Here is a 16,259-nt window from a genome sequence, read left to right on the forward strand (position 1 = left end):
AAAAAAACTAATTTGCTTGTTTTATTTTTCTTGATGAATATATTTAGATAAATATACTGTGTTGAGTTTTGATGGTAATGAAGGAGATAATGATAGTTGTCAAAAATATCTTTCTTGTTGGAAAATACTGATTATGGCTGAAAGGAGTTGGTAAATATGGTGAGGGAATAATATGGAAGTATTTTTTTAAAAAATATTTTATAAATTTGGGTATAAATTTTTAATTTTTTTTTATATATTTAAAAATTACATAAAAAAATATTAGTAGGTCTATATAATACATAACTTTAAGTACTGTATATTTTAAAAAATAATATAAAAAGAGGACATTTTTCAAAGTAGTAATTACTTTTGCTTTTAATATTTCCTTTTTTTTTTTTTTTTTTAACTAATGATCTCTAAATCAAGTGTTCCACAAACCTATTTCTCTCAAATAGAGCCTCATACGGCTCGAACCCAAAATAGTTGCTAGGCACTTATACCGCTTGAATTCGAAATAATTGAGTTTCAATATTGATATGGAATCGAGATGAAAAAAAAAAAAGAAATAAAAAAAGTTGATTCCTTTTAAATTCAATGGTCGTCTTTGATTTTCTTCTTTCTTATAGACAACTCAAAACCCAGAAAGGAGAAAGAGGAGAAAAACAATGGCTTTGCCAGCCTTAAACCCTTGTAAAACCCCAAATAGAAGGCTTCAATCTATCAACCCACCAATCTTTTCCTTCTCAAAAACATCATCACCAAAGATAACCAAATTGAAGAAATACCCATTAATCACTATGTCAAGCCAGCAGCAAAATCCACTACCCCATGTAGCCTTAACCAACAATGACCACAAAGAAGAAGTTATGAGCACTATCAAAAGTTCAATATCTAATTGCCTATCTGAAACCCATCTTGATGTAACTGTACCTGAACTCAAATCCAAAATCAGAGGCAAGGTAATTCAAGATAAAACTTGTATTTTTTTCCCTTTTAGTTTTTTCGTTGCTGGTTGTGTTGGAACAAATTTGGGGCAGATGGGCTGAGATTTGTATGAACAATAATGTGGTTTACAATTTATTTTTTGTGTTTCGGTTAAGATAAATACGTGGGATGCTTGGACTATGTCGAAAAGCTTAAATGCATAGATTTGATGAAGGAATTTTAATTTTCTGAATGGAAAGTTGACAACTTTATCGAAAATTTATATGCATTTTTTACAAATATGATGGAGGGATTATCTTGTAAATAAACCATATCGAAAATTTATCATGCAGCTTCTTGAGCAATGCTTTTAGCTTCAATGTGTTTATAGTGGATTTGTCATTTTCAACAGGAAGTCGAAACTTGTGCATCATCCAATCAGTTTTTGTGCCTTTTCCAGCACTCCCTCGATAATAAACCAATGACTTCTTCAAGCCAATGCAATCCAGACACCCTGTTTGGTCTAATACTGTTCCTGTATTTTCTCCCTCTTTTGCAAAAAAAGTACCATTCCTTTTCTCTCATGTTGCTCGACTCTGCACCAAAATTGTAAGCACATCAAAAGAGAAACATGTGCGTAGAGTGCGCTCTGGAGCGCATCGAGTTTTAGTTACAGGCTGGAGCGCATAGAGTTTTAGTTACAGCTGAACTCCATGGTTTTGGTCAAAATTCTGTGTTCGTGAATAATTTATTTAGAATCTACTAAGCTGTTTAATTGATAATTCAAAACACAACAACAACAACAACAACAACAACCCAGTGAAATCCCACAACATGGGGTCTGGGGAGGGTAGAATGTACGCAGACCTTACTCCTAACAAGGTAGGACGGCTGTTTCCTGGAGACCCTCGGCTCAGTACAAGCATAAATGCATAAAAAAAAATGTTAGAGAGATATTTAGTAGATATATATAAGAGAGATTCAAGTAGATAGATAGATACATACTCGGAAAATCCCAAGGTTCATATTTGTAGATATCAATCTGTTTAATGAGTTCAATATTGATAGGCCTTTTCTCAACTTTCCTCCTTAGATAAAACCCTATTAGCTCTTCATCTGTTGGATGAAATCTGAATCATGGAAGTGCCACTTCCTCCTCTTCTTCTTCTGTGTAATATTAACTTGTTACCATGCTGCTCATTTTTATTTTTCACTTCCACAATATTTTTTCTGTTGTAAATAAAGTATTCCTGCTGGATGGCTTATTTCTGAATGCGCATATGACAAATTTCATGTGTTTTGAAGGTCAGAGATATATACGATGGAGGAGATTATCTTGTAATGGTGACAACAGATAGGCAAAGTGCATTTGACAGAATTCTTGCTTCCATCCCCTTTAAAGGCCAGGTAAAGTTGTTTATTATTCCCAGTAAAAGGAAACTTATACAAAGAATACATTGATAGTATTCAATTTTTGATAAATATAACATGATCCTTGTCTTCAAGCTTTAACCTAGTTGAACTGTGGTTATGCAGGTGCTAAATGAGACAAGTTTATGGTGGTTTAATAAGACTCAACATATTACTCCTAATGCAGTGGTATCGGTACCTGATAGAAATGTTACTATTGTAAGGAAGTGTTCGGTTTTCCCTGTTGAATTTGTTGGTGAGTTTCTACTTTGTTGTGGTATTATCTTCAGAATTGTTTCACTTTTTGACCGATGTATAGTGAGCTATATGTTTGGTTAGGTTCTTATATACATGTATAGTGAGGTAATTTCTTAAGTTAGGCGAATTGTCAGTTTCGGTTATATGTTCTGCAGCTGCATATTTAGTAACAATGGAAGTTAGCTGTATGTTTTTCTTAATCTGTGGCTCTTCTTGGTCTATGGGGCTTATATGTTCAGTCAAAATTCTCCTTTAACAGCTTTACAAGTTGAATATGGTTAACCAATCAATTTTTTTTATGGTTGCTGATCCTCTCCACCCCACCCAACCAAAAGAGGGAGGGAGAAAATAAATAAAAAAGATAACTCCGATTCAAAAAAGAAGGGATAATTACAGTAGATGGCCATTCGGTCATTTTAATTACCAAAAAAATGGCCATTCAGTATAATTCATGTATATTTGGTGTATATTCATGTATACACAAATGTATAGAGTGTATCATAATGTATATTCAGTATATAACTCATGTATAAGTAATCTATATTGTATAGTCAGTGGATACTTTCTATGACTTTTGGCAAGCTATATTGTATAATCACTGTATATTTTCTATGATTTTGGCTATTTCTTTTGTAAATAAAACATGACTATGTTTGTTGTAAACTAATTAGTTTATTGTATATATTTGAAATTGTCCCCCCCCCCCCCAAAAAAAAAAAAGAAGAGAAAATTCAACATAGCGTAAATAGCATAAATTGTGGACTATCATATGACTTCTAACTGAGAGGGAAATGCTGAGGGACACTAGCTAAGTGTTTGACTATCGCTCTGGCACAAATATGAGCCACTACTATAGCTATCATAGCATCCTCAGCGTTTCCCTTCTCTTTTTGGGAGGAAGAGGACCCTTTAAAGGTAAGTCTTTGCGATGATGTCACTTTGAACCATCTTTAATAATCCCACTCTCTTTTTGGGGAAGAAGGTAGCTAAATCAATTGCAAGTCTTCGTAATTATGCAATTGAAATTCATCATAGGCGTCATTCTGAAGGGTGCAAGCTGAAAACCTCCTAATAAGTGGTTGATTTTTTTGCTTCTAAGTTTTCAAGTGTCTTTTAATGCAATTATTATAATTATTACTACTTCTAAAAGCTTTTCTTATGAACCTACTAGGTCATTCTTGCATCCACTTCTCATTTTAAATTATATTTGTTGGTGAGTATTTTGTTATTATACATCAATAAAGCCATTATTTAAGATATTAACGATATCTTCTTTTTTCTAGTACGAGGATATGTTACTGGAAGCACTGATACATCACTCTGGACAGTCTACAATAAAGGGGTTCGCAATTATTGCGGCAACAGTCTTCCTGATGGTGTGGTTTGTATAATGCTTGAATGCAACCGTTTTTATTTAGCCTTTGTCTTTCTCTTCTTCTTTTTTCTTGACTTTGTTCTTATAGTAACTATGATTTTTTTGGACAGGTTTGGTGAAAAATCAAAAGCTTAGAGAAAATATACTCACTCCGACAACTAAAGCAGCAGATCATGATGTTCCTGTAACACCAGATGAGGTTTGTATTTTTTCTTCTTTTTTTTTTTCTTCTTACTTACCTAGCAGTCTATCTATTCTTTCTATTTGCTGTTCTATAACTGAATAGGCTAATTTCTTACATGTTGATGCGAAATAAGTGTAAGATATAGTTACGTGAAATATGAAGAAGTGGCTAAGGATGCTAACTGGTCCCATTCTTGGAAGGTTACATTGCGGTCTTTATGTTTTGCATCTTGTTAATTTGATGTTTTTTGTTACAATTTATGATTTGGTTGACCTTGGTCCACTTCCTGGTATTAGAGTCGGAATTTCTAACTTTTCGAGTATTTGCATGCCAAAGCCTGGGTCTATTGATATATATTGTAGTATTGAATCAATGTTGATTTGAGATGAGTATGAAGCTAATCTGCAATAAATAACTGCAGATAGTTCAACGCGGTCTTATGACTCAAGCTGATTATGATGAAGTGAGTCGGAGGGCAATGAGCTTATTTGAGTTTGGCCAGGTAAACAGTCTTGTATTCTGTTTTATCTGTTTTTGTAGTGGGATTCTTGTCAGGCCTTTCTTCTATAGCTATTAATGTCGGTCTCTTCAACTCAAATCTGCTGTCTGAACGAAGAATGCCCTACTCTCACTTCAATATCATTGTTGTTTCTTGGTTTCTAGTTCTTCATGATGTTTTTTAGCAAATTGCTTTAGTTAGTGCTGTGCAATATGTTGATGATTATGGATACACAAGTCTTTTCTTCCTTGTCCGTCTTAGTTAACTTCCCTTGATACAATCTTGGAATTGAGAAGTCAAGAGAGGTTTTCCATTCTGTATTGACCAAAAAAGTAGCATGCCCCATAATTGACATTGCTTAGGATCTCAAATGATGAATTTAATTAGTTATTTAAAGTCTGAAATGATGCTACACCTGTAATTAGTTATGTGTCGACACTTCTACTAATAGCAAACTTGAGCTTAGATGTAGAGGCCACATCGGCTTTGATGAGTCCTTGTTGTCAGTTATAGCAATTTATTGGTGAAAATTTCCTTCTGTTAGTCTCTACATTTCCTTCCAGTTCTCAGATCTTTTTCCTACATGTGTGAGTTGTAGACTTGTAGTCAAGAGGTGAAGTAATTTCCAATCCTTCCTCGGAAATGCATGGTGTTCATATTTTCAAATTGAGCTTCCATGTATTAATCATGTCTTCAATGAGTAGTTGCTGGAATTGTTGCTTGCTGTAGAAAATTTCTGTATTTTGTGCCTGTTTTATCAACTGTCATCACACCTATCTCAGCAATTCAGAAATGACTCTTGAAGGTTTTACACTTTGGTGTGGAAGTACTAGTAATGGACTAATGGTCAATGTTTTAAACGTAAAGTTATTATCCGCCCCACGAGATAGCTTCCAAGTATCCTGGGGAGACTATGAGATAGTGAGGTTTCATGGGTTAGCACCTCGATAGGTGGAGCATGTGGTACATGAATGCTTTACTCAGGCTATCCATCTCCTACGTCCCAAGAATGCCCATACACACTGTCATCCTAGCTGTTTTTCTTCAAGTATGTAACCTTAATTTTATATAATATGTTGTTGCTTTATAGTTAAGAATTTGGTGAGTCAGATTATATTATGTCCATTATTATTATGCCTAGATAGTTATATCAATTCTCGTACATATATTGCTTTTGAACTTTATACAAATTTTAATGAATTTCTGTAAGTTTTATATTTCAATCTTATTTTGAAATATTATTCTTATAAACATTAGAACTTCAAAAGATTTGTCGGGCTAATGCTGTCTCCATGGTAGGCAAAAATACCTGTTCTGTGTCTCAAATCTTTTAAAAGAACTAATAGCTAGAGTTTTTGATGTATGCTCTGTGTTAGCTGCAGAGTGCATTTGAACTATTATTGGCATAAATCAAACTTTCTATGCACTTGTATTCACTAACTTTTATAGTGCAGCGTGTAGCATTGGATCATGGTCTGATATTGGTGGACACCAAATATGAATTTGGAAAGGGACCTGATGGTCAAATCTATTTGATTGATGAGGTAAGCTTTAGGTAGCCTTGTTTCTCTTTGACAATGATTCTACTTTTTCTCACTGAAGACGCCATCTTCTGCTTCCAACTTTTAGGTGCATACACCTGACTCAAGTAGATACTGGATTGCACATTCTTACCAGGAGCGCTTTCAGAATGGTCTTGAGCCTGAAAATATCGACAAGGTCTCTTCCATTATATGAAACTTAATCTGTATCCCTTAGACGCATGCTCAAGCATTAATCTCTACTGGATTAAGAAAGTAGAAAACAATTATTTTCTTCTGATATTTCCGGTTATCTTAGATTATATAGTTTTTAATATGTCGTCTCCTGCAAGGTTTCTTCCATTATATGAAACTTAATCTGTATCCCTTAGAAGCATGCTCAAGCATTAATCTCAACTGGATTAAGAAAGTAGAAAACAATTATTTTCTTCTGATATTTCCTGTTATCTTAGATTATATAATATTTAATATGTCGTCTCATGCGATATGCTGACACTTACTACAACTAATATTTGCCTAGGAATTCTTGAGGTTGTGGTTCAGAAGTCATTGCAACCCATATGAGGATGAGGTAATCCGTCTTTCTGTTCATTTCCTTGGTATTCAGATAACTTGTTTTTGAAACTGCACTAATTGAAAAATCGATTTTCCTGCTTAGGTCTTGCCTGACGCTCCAGAAGAACTTGTTTCTGAATTAGCTTGGCGGTATGTGTTCATATCTTCCCATGTTATCACTGTGGAGGCAAAGCCTCCACTCTTCTTTAACTAACAACACCTTGAAACTTCACTTGATTGGATCTACTTGTATCAAAGTTGCCTACGATTGTCATTATTCACTGTTTCCATTATTAGTGCTGATTTTCCACTTCATTAAACAGATATATTTTTCTATTCGAGACAATAACAAATTCAAGATTTGAGATGCCTGGGACAAAGGTAAAGTTATGTAGGCAAATCATTATTGGATGACTACAACAGTTACTGAAACTTGTTCTTCATGCAGGAGCCAGTCCATGATCGCATCTCGAGAAATGTTTTACAGGCTTTATCATCATTGCAGTAATAACATCAAACAGGAGAGCATTTTGCATAAGTTTTATGAGGCGTAATAAGTATTTCATGCAGTAATCTATGAAGAATTGTATTTTAAGCTTGACATTAAGGAAGTTGGTCAATGTTGTAATGCTATGTGACACATGTAAACCAATTATGTATCAACCCCAAATAAGCTGGCGGACCATAAAGTGACTAGTTTTGTCTACAACTTGTGGAGTTGTCCTACTCTTTGATTACGTGCGTTTACATATCTCACTTTGACTTCTCTCACCTAACAGAGGAGCCTACAAATTTCTCATTAAAATCCTTAAAAAAAGAATGGCTCTTTTTTTTGTTTTATTTTTCTTTAATTTTAATTTTTCACACAGCATGTTTAAGATCATAAAATTAAAAAGTATTTTAATACATTCTACATATCTAAAGCTTAAGACCATAAAATTTTAAAAATCTTCTTTATTTTTTATATCAAATTGAAACGGAAGAGTAATAGATATTGTCATCTTATTTTTGAAATGAAAACACTTGTATTTTCTTGGACATACTGTAAATAAAATAAATAGAACTTGTGCCAGATGGAATAATCACAATACTATGTGAACAATATTGCAGAAGTTGTCATTTTCCAATGAGATAAGAGAAAGGAACGTTCATTAGCATTGAAAAGTCAAAACAATGAATCACTTTTGCTGGTTTATCTTGACAGGGAAGCACGAAAGTACCTTTTAAGAAAAGTCGTAAACTACTAAACATTCATTGTTTCACACTTGATTATCTCAAGACTTGTAATATTCCAACATTTAGCGGCAGCATTGGCCCCTCTTGACCTGCACAGCAAGAATTATACCTCTATATAACAAGAGAGATTGAGTAGCCTCTACATAGCAAGAATCAGTAATGGCAGGTGAGAAAGTGAATTTGTTTGGATACTGGGCAAGCCCTTTTGCTCTGAGGGTTCATTGGGCACTGAAACTGAAAGGGCTTGAATATGACTACCAAGAAGAAGATCTCCCAAACAAAAGTCCTCTGCTGTTGCATACAATCCAGTTCATAAAAAGATTCCCGTTTTGGTTCATAATGGGAAACCTATTGCAGAATCACTAGTCATACTTGAATACATTGAAGAGACATGGAAGCACAATCCACTCCTCCCCGAAGATCCTTATGAAAGAGCCAAGGCGCGTTTTTGGGTAAAATTTGTTGATGACAAGGTAATAACCAATGTTCAAATATGGAAGAATCCATTCCCTGTTGCTTGTTTATCATCTTGCAGCAAATCACTGGATCATTCATGCTTTTTCTTTCTTTACAGTGTGTGCCAGGAATATTTGGTACTTTCTCCAAGGTTGGAGAGGAGCAGCAGAAGATAGCAAAAGAAGCTCGTGAGAACTTGAAAATTTTACGGGTGAACTAGGCAAGAAGCGCGTTTTTGGAGATACGAAAATAGGCTTCATAGATGTCGCATCTGCTTGGATCATCTGCTGGGCTCAGATTGTTGAGGAGATTGTGGATATCAAACTTATTGATGCTGAGGAAATGCCTTCACTTGTTTCATGGTTTCAGAATGTCCTCGAAGCTGTTCCTATTCTGAAAGTGTGTACACCATCCAAAGACAAATTGTTAGAGCATAACAAAGGATTTTACAAGATGTTGGTTGCTTCAGCATCACCTTGAAATCTAAAATCTGTTTCCATGGAAGGAAGATTTTACTAAATATGATTATATGACATAACTACTTGACAAGGTAGATGTAAGGTCTAGGTACACTCTACCCTCCCCAGCCCTGGGACTATACTGGGTATCATGCTGTTGTTTGTTTGATTATATGACATGTAATCTTTTCGATGAGTTTGAATGACATGTAAGATTTCTCTTATAAATACAATTGTGGGAAATAAGGGCATAAACATCTATGATCATGATATCATAGTCATTTTCTGCAAAATTAGCGAAACTTCAACTATTTAAATGTCAAGGAACATAGAACCTTCATAAAGGACAAGTGCCTGACTGTCAATACGCAACACAACATTTGAGTTCTTTCAACAAAGAAACCCAGCACTGACACATTGATGATAAGCTACAAGGGACTAGAGACTTTGAACCATAATATCATCGATCATTAATGAGGAAGCAACCCTCATCCTACACATTAAGATAGACATTCAGCTTGCATCCGTAAGTGATCATAAACCTATTTGTTCAAAATCACTACCACTTATATATTTGAATATGATGAATAAAAGAGCCAATCCGGCAAGAGAGATCAGGAAAGAGAAAATAATTTTGATACACACACGTAGAGATATAAAGAACCAGAAAATTATTCCAGTCTAAGCCAGGTAACTGATCCACATTCTCTATCATGAAAAAAATTCCATATTAGTTTGGCAGGCATTAAGAACATACAGTTTTTAAAAAAATAATATTAGGAGCTGTTTCTTTGGTCAGCCAGAAAAACCTCAAATTGAAAGAATAATATAATAGGACTAGGATGTGCATGAAGCCAGTAGTGCAACAGAAAATGGAAAAAGACATGCTTTTACTGAAGCTTCATCATCCTGTTGTAAATGAAAAAAGAGAAAATTTTACTGTATGGGAAAAATTATTACACCTTTTGGCCCAACTTCTTATTTTTACCCGAGATGGTCCAATTTGTTGGCAAAACAGTGGCTCCTCCATCCAAAGGCCTCTCCTTATTTGCCCTTTTGGTGTCAAAAACTGGTGAAAATAGAGAAGGAATAAGATAAATTGATTTTCTCTTTTTGATGTGTTGTCCATACCAACACTATTTGAGAAAAAGCTAAGGTAAGGATGATAATTTCGGGATAAAATTTGGTTTAACTTTATCCCATGTTTAGTTTGAAGTATTAGCTAATTCCGAGAGTATTTTATCACACTAATTTGTACAGTGTATACATATATTGTATAATTATTTATAAGGTGTATAACAACGTAAAAGTGTGTATAAACACCTCTTATACACTTTTATACAAGTTTATACATTTATGTACAATAGGTGTATAATGTAGTATAAGCACTGTTGCGAAGAAAAATGGGCTATTGCAGGTGTAGTGCGACAATATGGGTTTTGTAGATGTAATTATTTTATTAGACTCAATATTTTTGTAAAAATCCCATGATAAAACTCTAGAATTGTTCATCTGAAAGGGAGAGACAGAACATAGCCACAAAAGAAGTTTGCTAGCCTGAATCATGCTAAAAGTGCAAATAACAAGAACACATCTCAAAGTTGAAAAAAGATTTTGCAGACAATGCTTGTTGAATCAGATATATTCAGAAAAGTTGAGATGTCCACCAAAGCTTATATCTTACAGTAGACATAGAAGCTCAGATGATGCACAGAGTAAATTAACAGCGATATATTTGATAAAGCTGCATCTTAATCTTAAACCTGGACTATGCATAAGCAGGAAAGTCATCTATCATAATAAAGGCTTTGAGAGGAAATTACTTTTTCAAACTTTAAAGGTCCTTGCTGGCAGAAGCCATAATCTTTTACAGAGTTACTGATAGTGCAAAGGGAATCAAGAGAACAGAGAGTAGATTAATTTGACACAAACTTACCAGTCGCTGCAGGATGCAGCCCCAAGAAATCACATCCACTGTGCTCTTCATATTTTAAGCCGCTGACTCAGAGTTAATACCAAGTGACAAAACAAAGAAGTTTTCTCACAAGGGAACATGCTTGACATACTAACCTACCTTCTGCCCAGGTCTAAAAGTCAACTTTTAAAGCACAATTAAAGTACCACTATGGGTTTTCAGTTCTTACAACGCAAAACGCCTGAATAGATGGCAGAGGTCTCATCATCCACGTCAATTCCATCATTCTGCATCATTTCAAGGATGTACAATGGACTTTCTTCTCTTGAGGTTTGCATTCTAAGCAATGACTTGTACACTTGCAAATTAGCGAGACCAACATGTCTAAGAGTTGTAAGAAACTCCATAGCCTTCTCAAAATTTCTAGTTTCTTCGAAATATTCTGAAATTGCGACAACAATACTTGGTGATGGCCTCCATTCATAATGTTTTAGAGCAGCAAGACCACTTTTCAAGGCATCAATAGCTTTATCCATTTGTTGACTTCTTATCCATCCCTCCACCAGTATCTCCCAGGTTTTAGAATTTGGACAACCACCTTTCTCCAACGTGTGAAAATGTAACGATTCAGCTTTTTCCACTGATCCATTTCTCATGTATCCACCGAGAAGTATGTTGGAGACCCTAATGTCATATGTCCTGCATTGAGACTCCCATTCCACAAAAATTCTCTCGGCTTCTCTCATGTCACCTAGCTTGACCAAAGACGACAACATACACATGTAATTGGCACAAGTTATTGGGGAGTTTACTGCTTTAGAAGCTTCCCAGACTCGATGTACTCCATCTTTGTTATTCAAAGAAGCATACTGCGTAATGAGAAAGAAGTAAGGATAGTGATTACTGTTAGATATTTTCTTTTCAGCAGTTTTTAAGGCCAAAATTGCCTTGTCCGTCAGTCCCACTTTCTTATAAATATTTGCTAATGTAGATAAAGAGCTCCATCCCACTTCTACATTTTGGTCGCTCAGCATCTCTTTGTATACCATCTCTGCTGATTCAACCCCAGAGAGCTCCCCACATGCGTCCATCCAGAGATTATAGGAGAGGACATTTAAGGTTATTCGGTTTTGTTTCATTTGGAGAATGACTGATGGTACTTTCTGGTACTGAGATGTGGCCTTATAAAGCTTCATCATCTCATTAAATGGATGAGGGCTCAGAGTAAGTCCCAACTTGTTTATCTTTAGCATGAAAGCTTCAGCCTTCTCAGTGGACCTTTCTTCAACATAACAACGAAGAAGAGGGAGGGAAGCAGCTTTCAGCGAAACAGTACTGGTTAAACTCTCAAAATATCTTTCAGCTTCTATTCTACCGTGTTCTTTAACAGTTAATTCCTGTCTCCTGGCATAATCATAAGGTAACATCTGAGAACTATGTTGAGTTTCCATCCAGTTAAGTATCTGCAAATATATATAAAAAGAGAAAGAAAGATATACATTATTGTCTCCGTTACATGCACAAACAGATCAAAAGAGGAGATATTTCAGACGAAAAGGTTTCATAGTCCTTGTGTAAAATACCCACCACTTTTATATTTTCTCTTCATACTCCAAAACAAAAGTTGAGCAAGTTAATCATTAGTTAACCTACTTCTCAATTATTATAAAGCTGACAAAATTAACGGATAATGCCATATCATCACCAATATGCCTCTATTAAGTATATAAGCTGATATTAGCAGTATAAAAATGTACGAGCAATTCAAAATTTTAAGGAAACAAGTAGATACAGTTTTCTTTTTTGGTATGCTCTTTCGAAAACTCATGTCTTTTTGTATGATTCTCCGCTTTATGTCACACCTAGTATTCAGGGTTCCGACCACATCAATAATAATTCATACCTTCATAAGAACAAGAAAAGTAGTGTAGTATCATCCACATAAATCAAGCACTCAACTTTTATCCCTCAAATTTACAACAGAACAAAAGATATTCTTACCAGCATCTCAAAAAGGAAACTATCGTTTCATTCAAATGTCTCATATGACCTTATTACAACATATAATCAAGCACCCAAAAGAAGAAGTTTCTATTTATTTATTTTAAAAAAAAGATATTTCTATTACCATTCAAAACAAAAAGGCAAGGAAATTATTACTATAGCGCTAATACTATAGACAAAAACCATCTTTATTTTTTTATGGTTTCCATCCAATGTACACGCCCTACTAAGTATTTCTCCATACCCAGGGCCCGCAACCGTGATCTCTAGATAAGAGGGGAGCAGCCCCATCGGCTGCTCCATCGGCTGCTCCACATCCATTATGGTGACAAAAACCATATTAATCAAGTATCACACACCCACAAAAGAAAATTCTTCGTATTTTTTTTCTAACAAAAATAGACACTTTTACCAGCATTAGAAAAGCTCAAGAAAACTAAAGTATCATTTTGACAATTTTAAGTAACCTTTCACATAATCAAGCACCCAAAGATACAAAATTCTACAACTTTGTTTGATAAAATAAAAAAAAGGACTGATGAATACAAGACCTCCAAAGCTGGTCCAAAACGACGTCGTGTTATGAGCTGCCGTATAATTACCCTAAGCTCGTTTAGAGAAACTCTACGGCCTTCATCCACCCAATTCTCAAGCACACTCCTAACACCCGATGAAACGACCTTCAAAATTCGTTTTTTCAAATCACCCCCACCGGGTAAACTGCCGTTAAACGGCGTTGCTTTGTTTGTAGAGCATGATCTTGACAGCACAAATCTCCATGTCCACGAGCTTCCAAATCATGTACAATGATTTCCATGAGAGTGTACAAACTACAGAAATGGAATTAAGAGAGAAAAGGGTGTCCATTACCTGTGAAATCTTGAAAGATTGAACCCAACTGCTGCCTTGATTAGCATTTTCGGAGATTTAATACTTTCACTTCCGAGAGTATGTTCTTGTTGCCTTTGGTTTCTTGTTTGGATTTTGAGTAATCATATGCTTTTGAAGGTCCAGTTTAGTCCCCAATGTCTGAAATTTTGTCCCATTTAATACCTGAAGATATAAATAAAACATTTTTAACTTTTAAATAATTTTGTTGCACAATTCAATATAATCTCAAAAATACGCAAAGGATATCATCATGTATAATTAAAAAGGTGTTGGAAAAGTAGTGGATTTCATGGTAGTGAAGTATTTTCACTATAGATGAACAACAACATTTTTGGAGCATATATATGGTGATATATGTGGCTCATTCACCTATCATGTGAACCATTTAACTATTATATGGTTTTAATAGATGCATTTATAAGATGATCATATGTGTGCTTATTGTCAATTCGTAATATGACATTTGCAAGATTACTTGCTCAAATAATTAAGTTAAGAGCACAATTTTCAGATTATACAATAAAGATAATTCGTCTTGATAATGCTGATGAGTTCACATCTCAGACATTTAATGATTATTGTGTGTCCACTAGATAACAGTTGAGCATCCGGTTGCTCATGTTCATACTCAAAATGATTTAGCGGAATCATTGATTAACGTTTACAATTAATTGCTAGACCAATGCCTGTGAGGACAAAACTTTCCATTTCATTATGGGTTCTTGCTATTTTGCATGCAACAAGTCATGTGCGGATCGAACCCTTAAGTTATCATAAAGTCTCCACATTATAATTGGCTTTTGGTTAGGAGCCGAACATTTTCTATCTTAGAATATTTGGATGTGCAGTATATGTTTCAATTGCTCCACCACAACGCACAAAGATGGGACCCCAAAGAAGATTGAAGATATATGTTGGGTATGAATCTCATTCTATCATAAAATATTTGGAACCTATGACTGGAGATTTATTTACTGCAAGATTTGTTGATTGTCATTTTGATGAATTAGTATACCGGGGGAGAAAATAAGCAGCTGAAAAGAAAAATAAATTGAAATGCATTACCACTATCTCATTTAGATCCTCGTACAAATAAATGTGAACTTGAAATTCAAAAGATAATTCATTTGCAAAACTGTCAGATGAATTCACTGACCTATCAAGAGTTACTAAATCTCATACTCCAACTGCTAATGCTCCAATTCGAGTTTATGTCCAGTAGGACAATTAATTAATGCAAATGAGTTTAAACCATATTTAAAATGTGGTAGACCGATCGGTTCCAAAGATAAAAATCCTCAAAAAAAAGAAGAAACAAACAATAAAGATGGTCATGATATGAAAGAACCTGCTCAAGAAGAGCGAGGAGACATAACCATTGATAAAACCTTGGAAGAGGTTAAGGCGCTTGAAAATGATAAAGAAATTTTAATAAATTATGTCTCATCAGAAAAAATATGGAATCGAAATAATGTAATTATCGATAATAATTTTGCTTATAATGTTGCTATTGAAATAATGCAACAAAATGGGGATCTTGAACCAAAGTCTGTCGATGAATGTAGACAGGAATGATTAGCCGAAATGAAAAGATGCAATTCAAGTTGAATTAACTTCGCTTGAAAAACACAAAGTTTTCGAATCAATAGTCCAAACACCTGAAGGTATAAAATCAGTGGGGTACAAATAGGTCTTGGTGCGAAAACGAAATGAGAAAAATAAAGTCGTAAGATATAAAACACGACTTGTGGCACAAGGATTTTCGCAAATATATGACATTGATTATATGAAAACATATTCTCCTGTGGTGGATGCAATCACTTTCAGGTATATTATAAATCTGGCAGTTCATGAAAAACTTGTCATGTATCTGATGGATGTCGTTACATTCTATTTATATGGTTCTTTGGATAACGATATTTTTATCAAAATTCCTGAAGGATTTAAAATGCCTGAAATATATAAAGATTTTCGGGAAACTTTTTCAATAAAACTTCAAAAATCTTTATACAGGTTGAAACAATCAGGGCGAATGTGGTACAATCGTCTTAGCGAATATTTGCTAAAGAAAGAATATAAAAATGATCCAATCTTTATGAAAAAGTCTGAATCTGAATTTGTCATAATAGTTGTATATGTTGATGATTTGAATATTATCGGGACTCCTGAAGAACTTTCAAAGGCAGTAAAATGTCTGAAAAGGGAATTTGAAATGAAAGACCTCGGAAAGACAAAATTTTGTCTTAGTCTACAAATTGAATATTTGCAAATGAGATATTTGTCCATCAATCAATATATACAAAAAATATTTTAAGGAGATTTTACATGGATAAAGTTACCCCAATGGTTGTGAGATCTCTTGATATTAATAAAGATCCATTTCGACCTCATGAAAATGATGAAGAGTTTGTTGATGTTGAAATACCATACCTTAGTGCAATTGGTGCATTAATGTATCTTGCCAACAATTCTAGACCAAATATAGCTGTCTCAGTAAACTTAACAAGATTTAGTTCTTCTCCAACGCGAAAACACCGGAATGGAATTAAACATATATTCAGAGTAATAGAT

General features: G+C 34.5%; 2 protein-coding genes and 1 pseudogene across 3 annotated transcripts; 2 read left to right on the forward strand and 1 right to left on the reverse strand.

Annotated features, from left to right (window-relative positions):
• Positions 1-491: 491 nt before the first annotated feature.
• LOC129886855 (phosphoribosylaminoimidazole-succinocarboxamide synthase, chloroplastic) lies at positions 492-7,437 on the forward strand. The gene is made up of 12 exons (XM_055961736.1): positions 492-941; positions 2,212-2,313; positions 2,443-2,572; positions 3,858-3,950; positions 4,060-4,148; positions 4,555-4,635; positions 6,087-6,176; positions 6,262-6,351; positions 6,694-6,744; positions 6,832-6,878; positions 7,052-7,109; positions 7,177-7,437. Exons 1-12 carry the CDS (start codon positions 648-650, stop codon positions 7,234-7,236), a joined length of 1,185 nt encoding a protein of 394 aa, XP_055817711.1. The 5' UTR covers positions 492-647; the 3' UTR covers positions 7,237-7,437.
• A 434-nt stretch (positions 7,438-7,871) lies between these two features.
• Positions 7,872-9,142, forward strand: LOC129886857 (glutathione transferase GST 23-like; annotated as a pseudogene).
• Positions 9,143-9,534: 392 nt separating this feature from the next.
• Positions 9,535-13,881, reverse strand: LOC129886856 (pentatricopeptide repeat-containing protein At5g27460). Of its 2 annotated transcripts, XM_055961737.1 has the most exons (4): positions 13,668-13,881; positions 13,349-13,586; positions 10,815-12,256; positions 9,535-9,947 (listed from the first exon to the last, which is right to left on the reverse strand). In XM_055961737.1, exons 1-3 carry the CDS (start codon positions 13,712-13,714, stop codon positions 11,012-11,014), a joined length of 1,530 nt encoding a protein of 509 aa, XP_055817712.1. In that variant the 5' UTR covers positions 13,715-13,881; the 3' UTR covers positions 9,535-9,947; positions 10,815-11,011. The 2 variants fall into 2 exon arrangements, with proteins under 2 accessions (XP_055817712.1, XP_055817713.1); XM_055961738.1 differs by lacking the exon at positions 13,349-13,586 and having other exon boundaries at positions 9,537-9,947; positions 13,668-13,879.
• Between the last annotated feature and the right edge of the window lie 2,378 nt (positions 13,882-16,259).

This window comes from Solanum dulcamara, chromosome 4 (genome assembly GCF_947179165.1).
Source record: "Solanum dulcamara chromosome 4, daSolDulc1.2, whole genome shotgun sequence".
Taxonomy (NCBI): domain Eukaryota; kingdom Viridiplantae; phylum Streptophyta; class Magnoliopsida; order Solanales; family Solanaceae; genus Solanum; species Solanum dulcamara.

Coding starts and splice junctions, on each gene's coding strand:
- LOC129886855 (XM_055961736.1), top strand. CDS start 648: ATGGCTTTGCCAGCCTTAAACCCTTGTAAAACCCCAAATAGAAGGCTT. Junction 942..2,211: donor AATCCAAAATCAGAGGCAAG/GTAATTCAAGAT, acceptor TGTGTTTTGAAG/GTCAGAGATATATACGATGG. Junction 7,110..7,176: donor TTGAGATGCCTGGGACAAAG/GTAAAGTTATGT, acceptor TTCTTCATGCAG/GAGCCAGTCCATGATCGCAT.
- LOC129886856 (XM_055961737.1), bottom strand. CDS start 13,714: ATGCTAATCAAGGCAGCAGTTGGGTTCAATCTTTCAAGATTTCACAG. Junction 13,587..13,667: donor AATCTTTCAAGATTTCACAG/GTAATGGACACC, acceptor ATGATTTGGAAG/CTCGTGGACATGGAGATTTG. Junction 12,257..13,348: donor GTTTTGGACCAGCTTTGGAG/GTCTTGTATTCA, acceptor ATATATTTGCAG/ATACTTAACTGGATGGAAAC.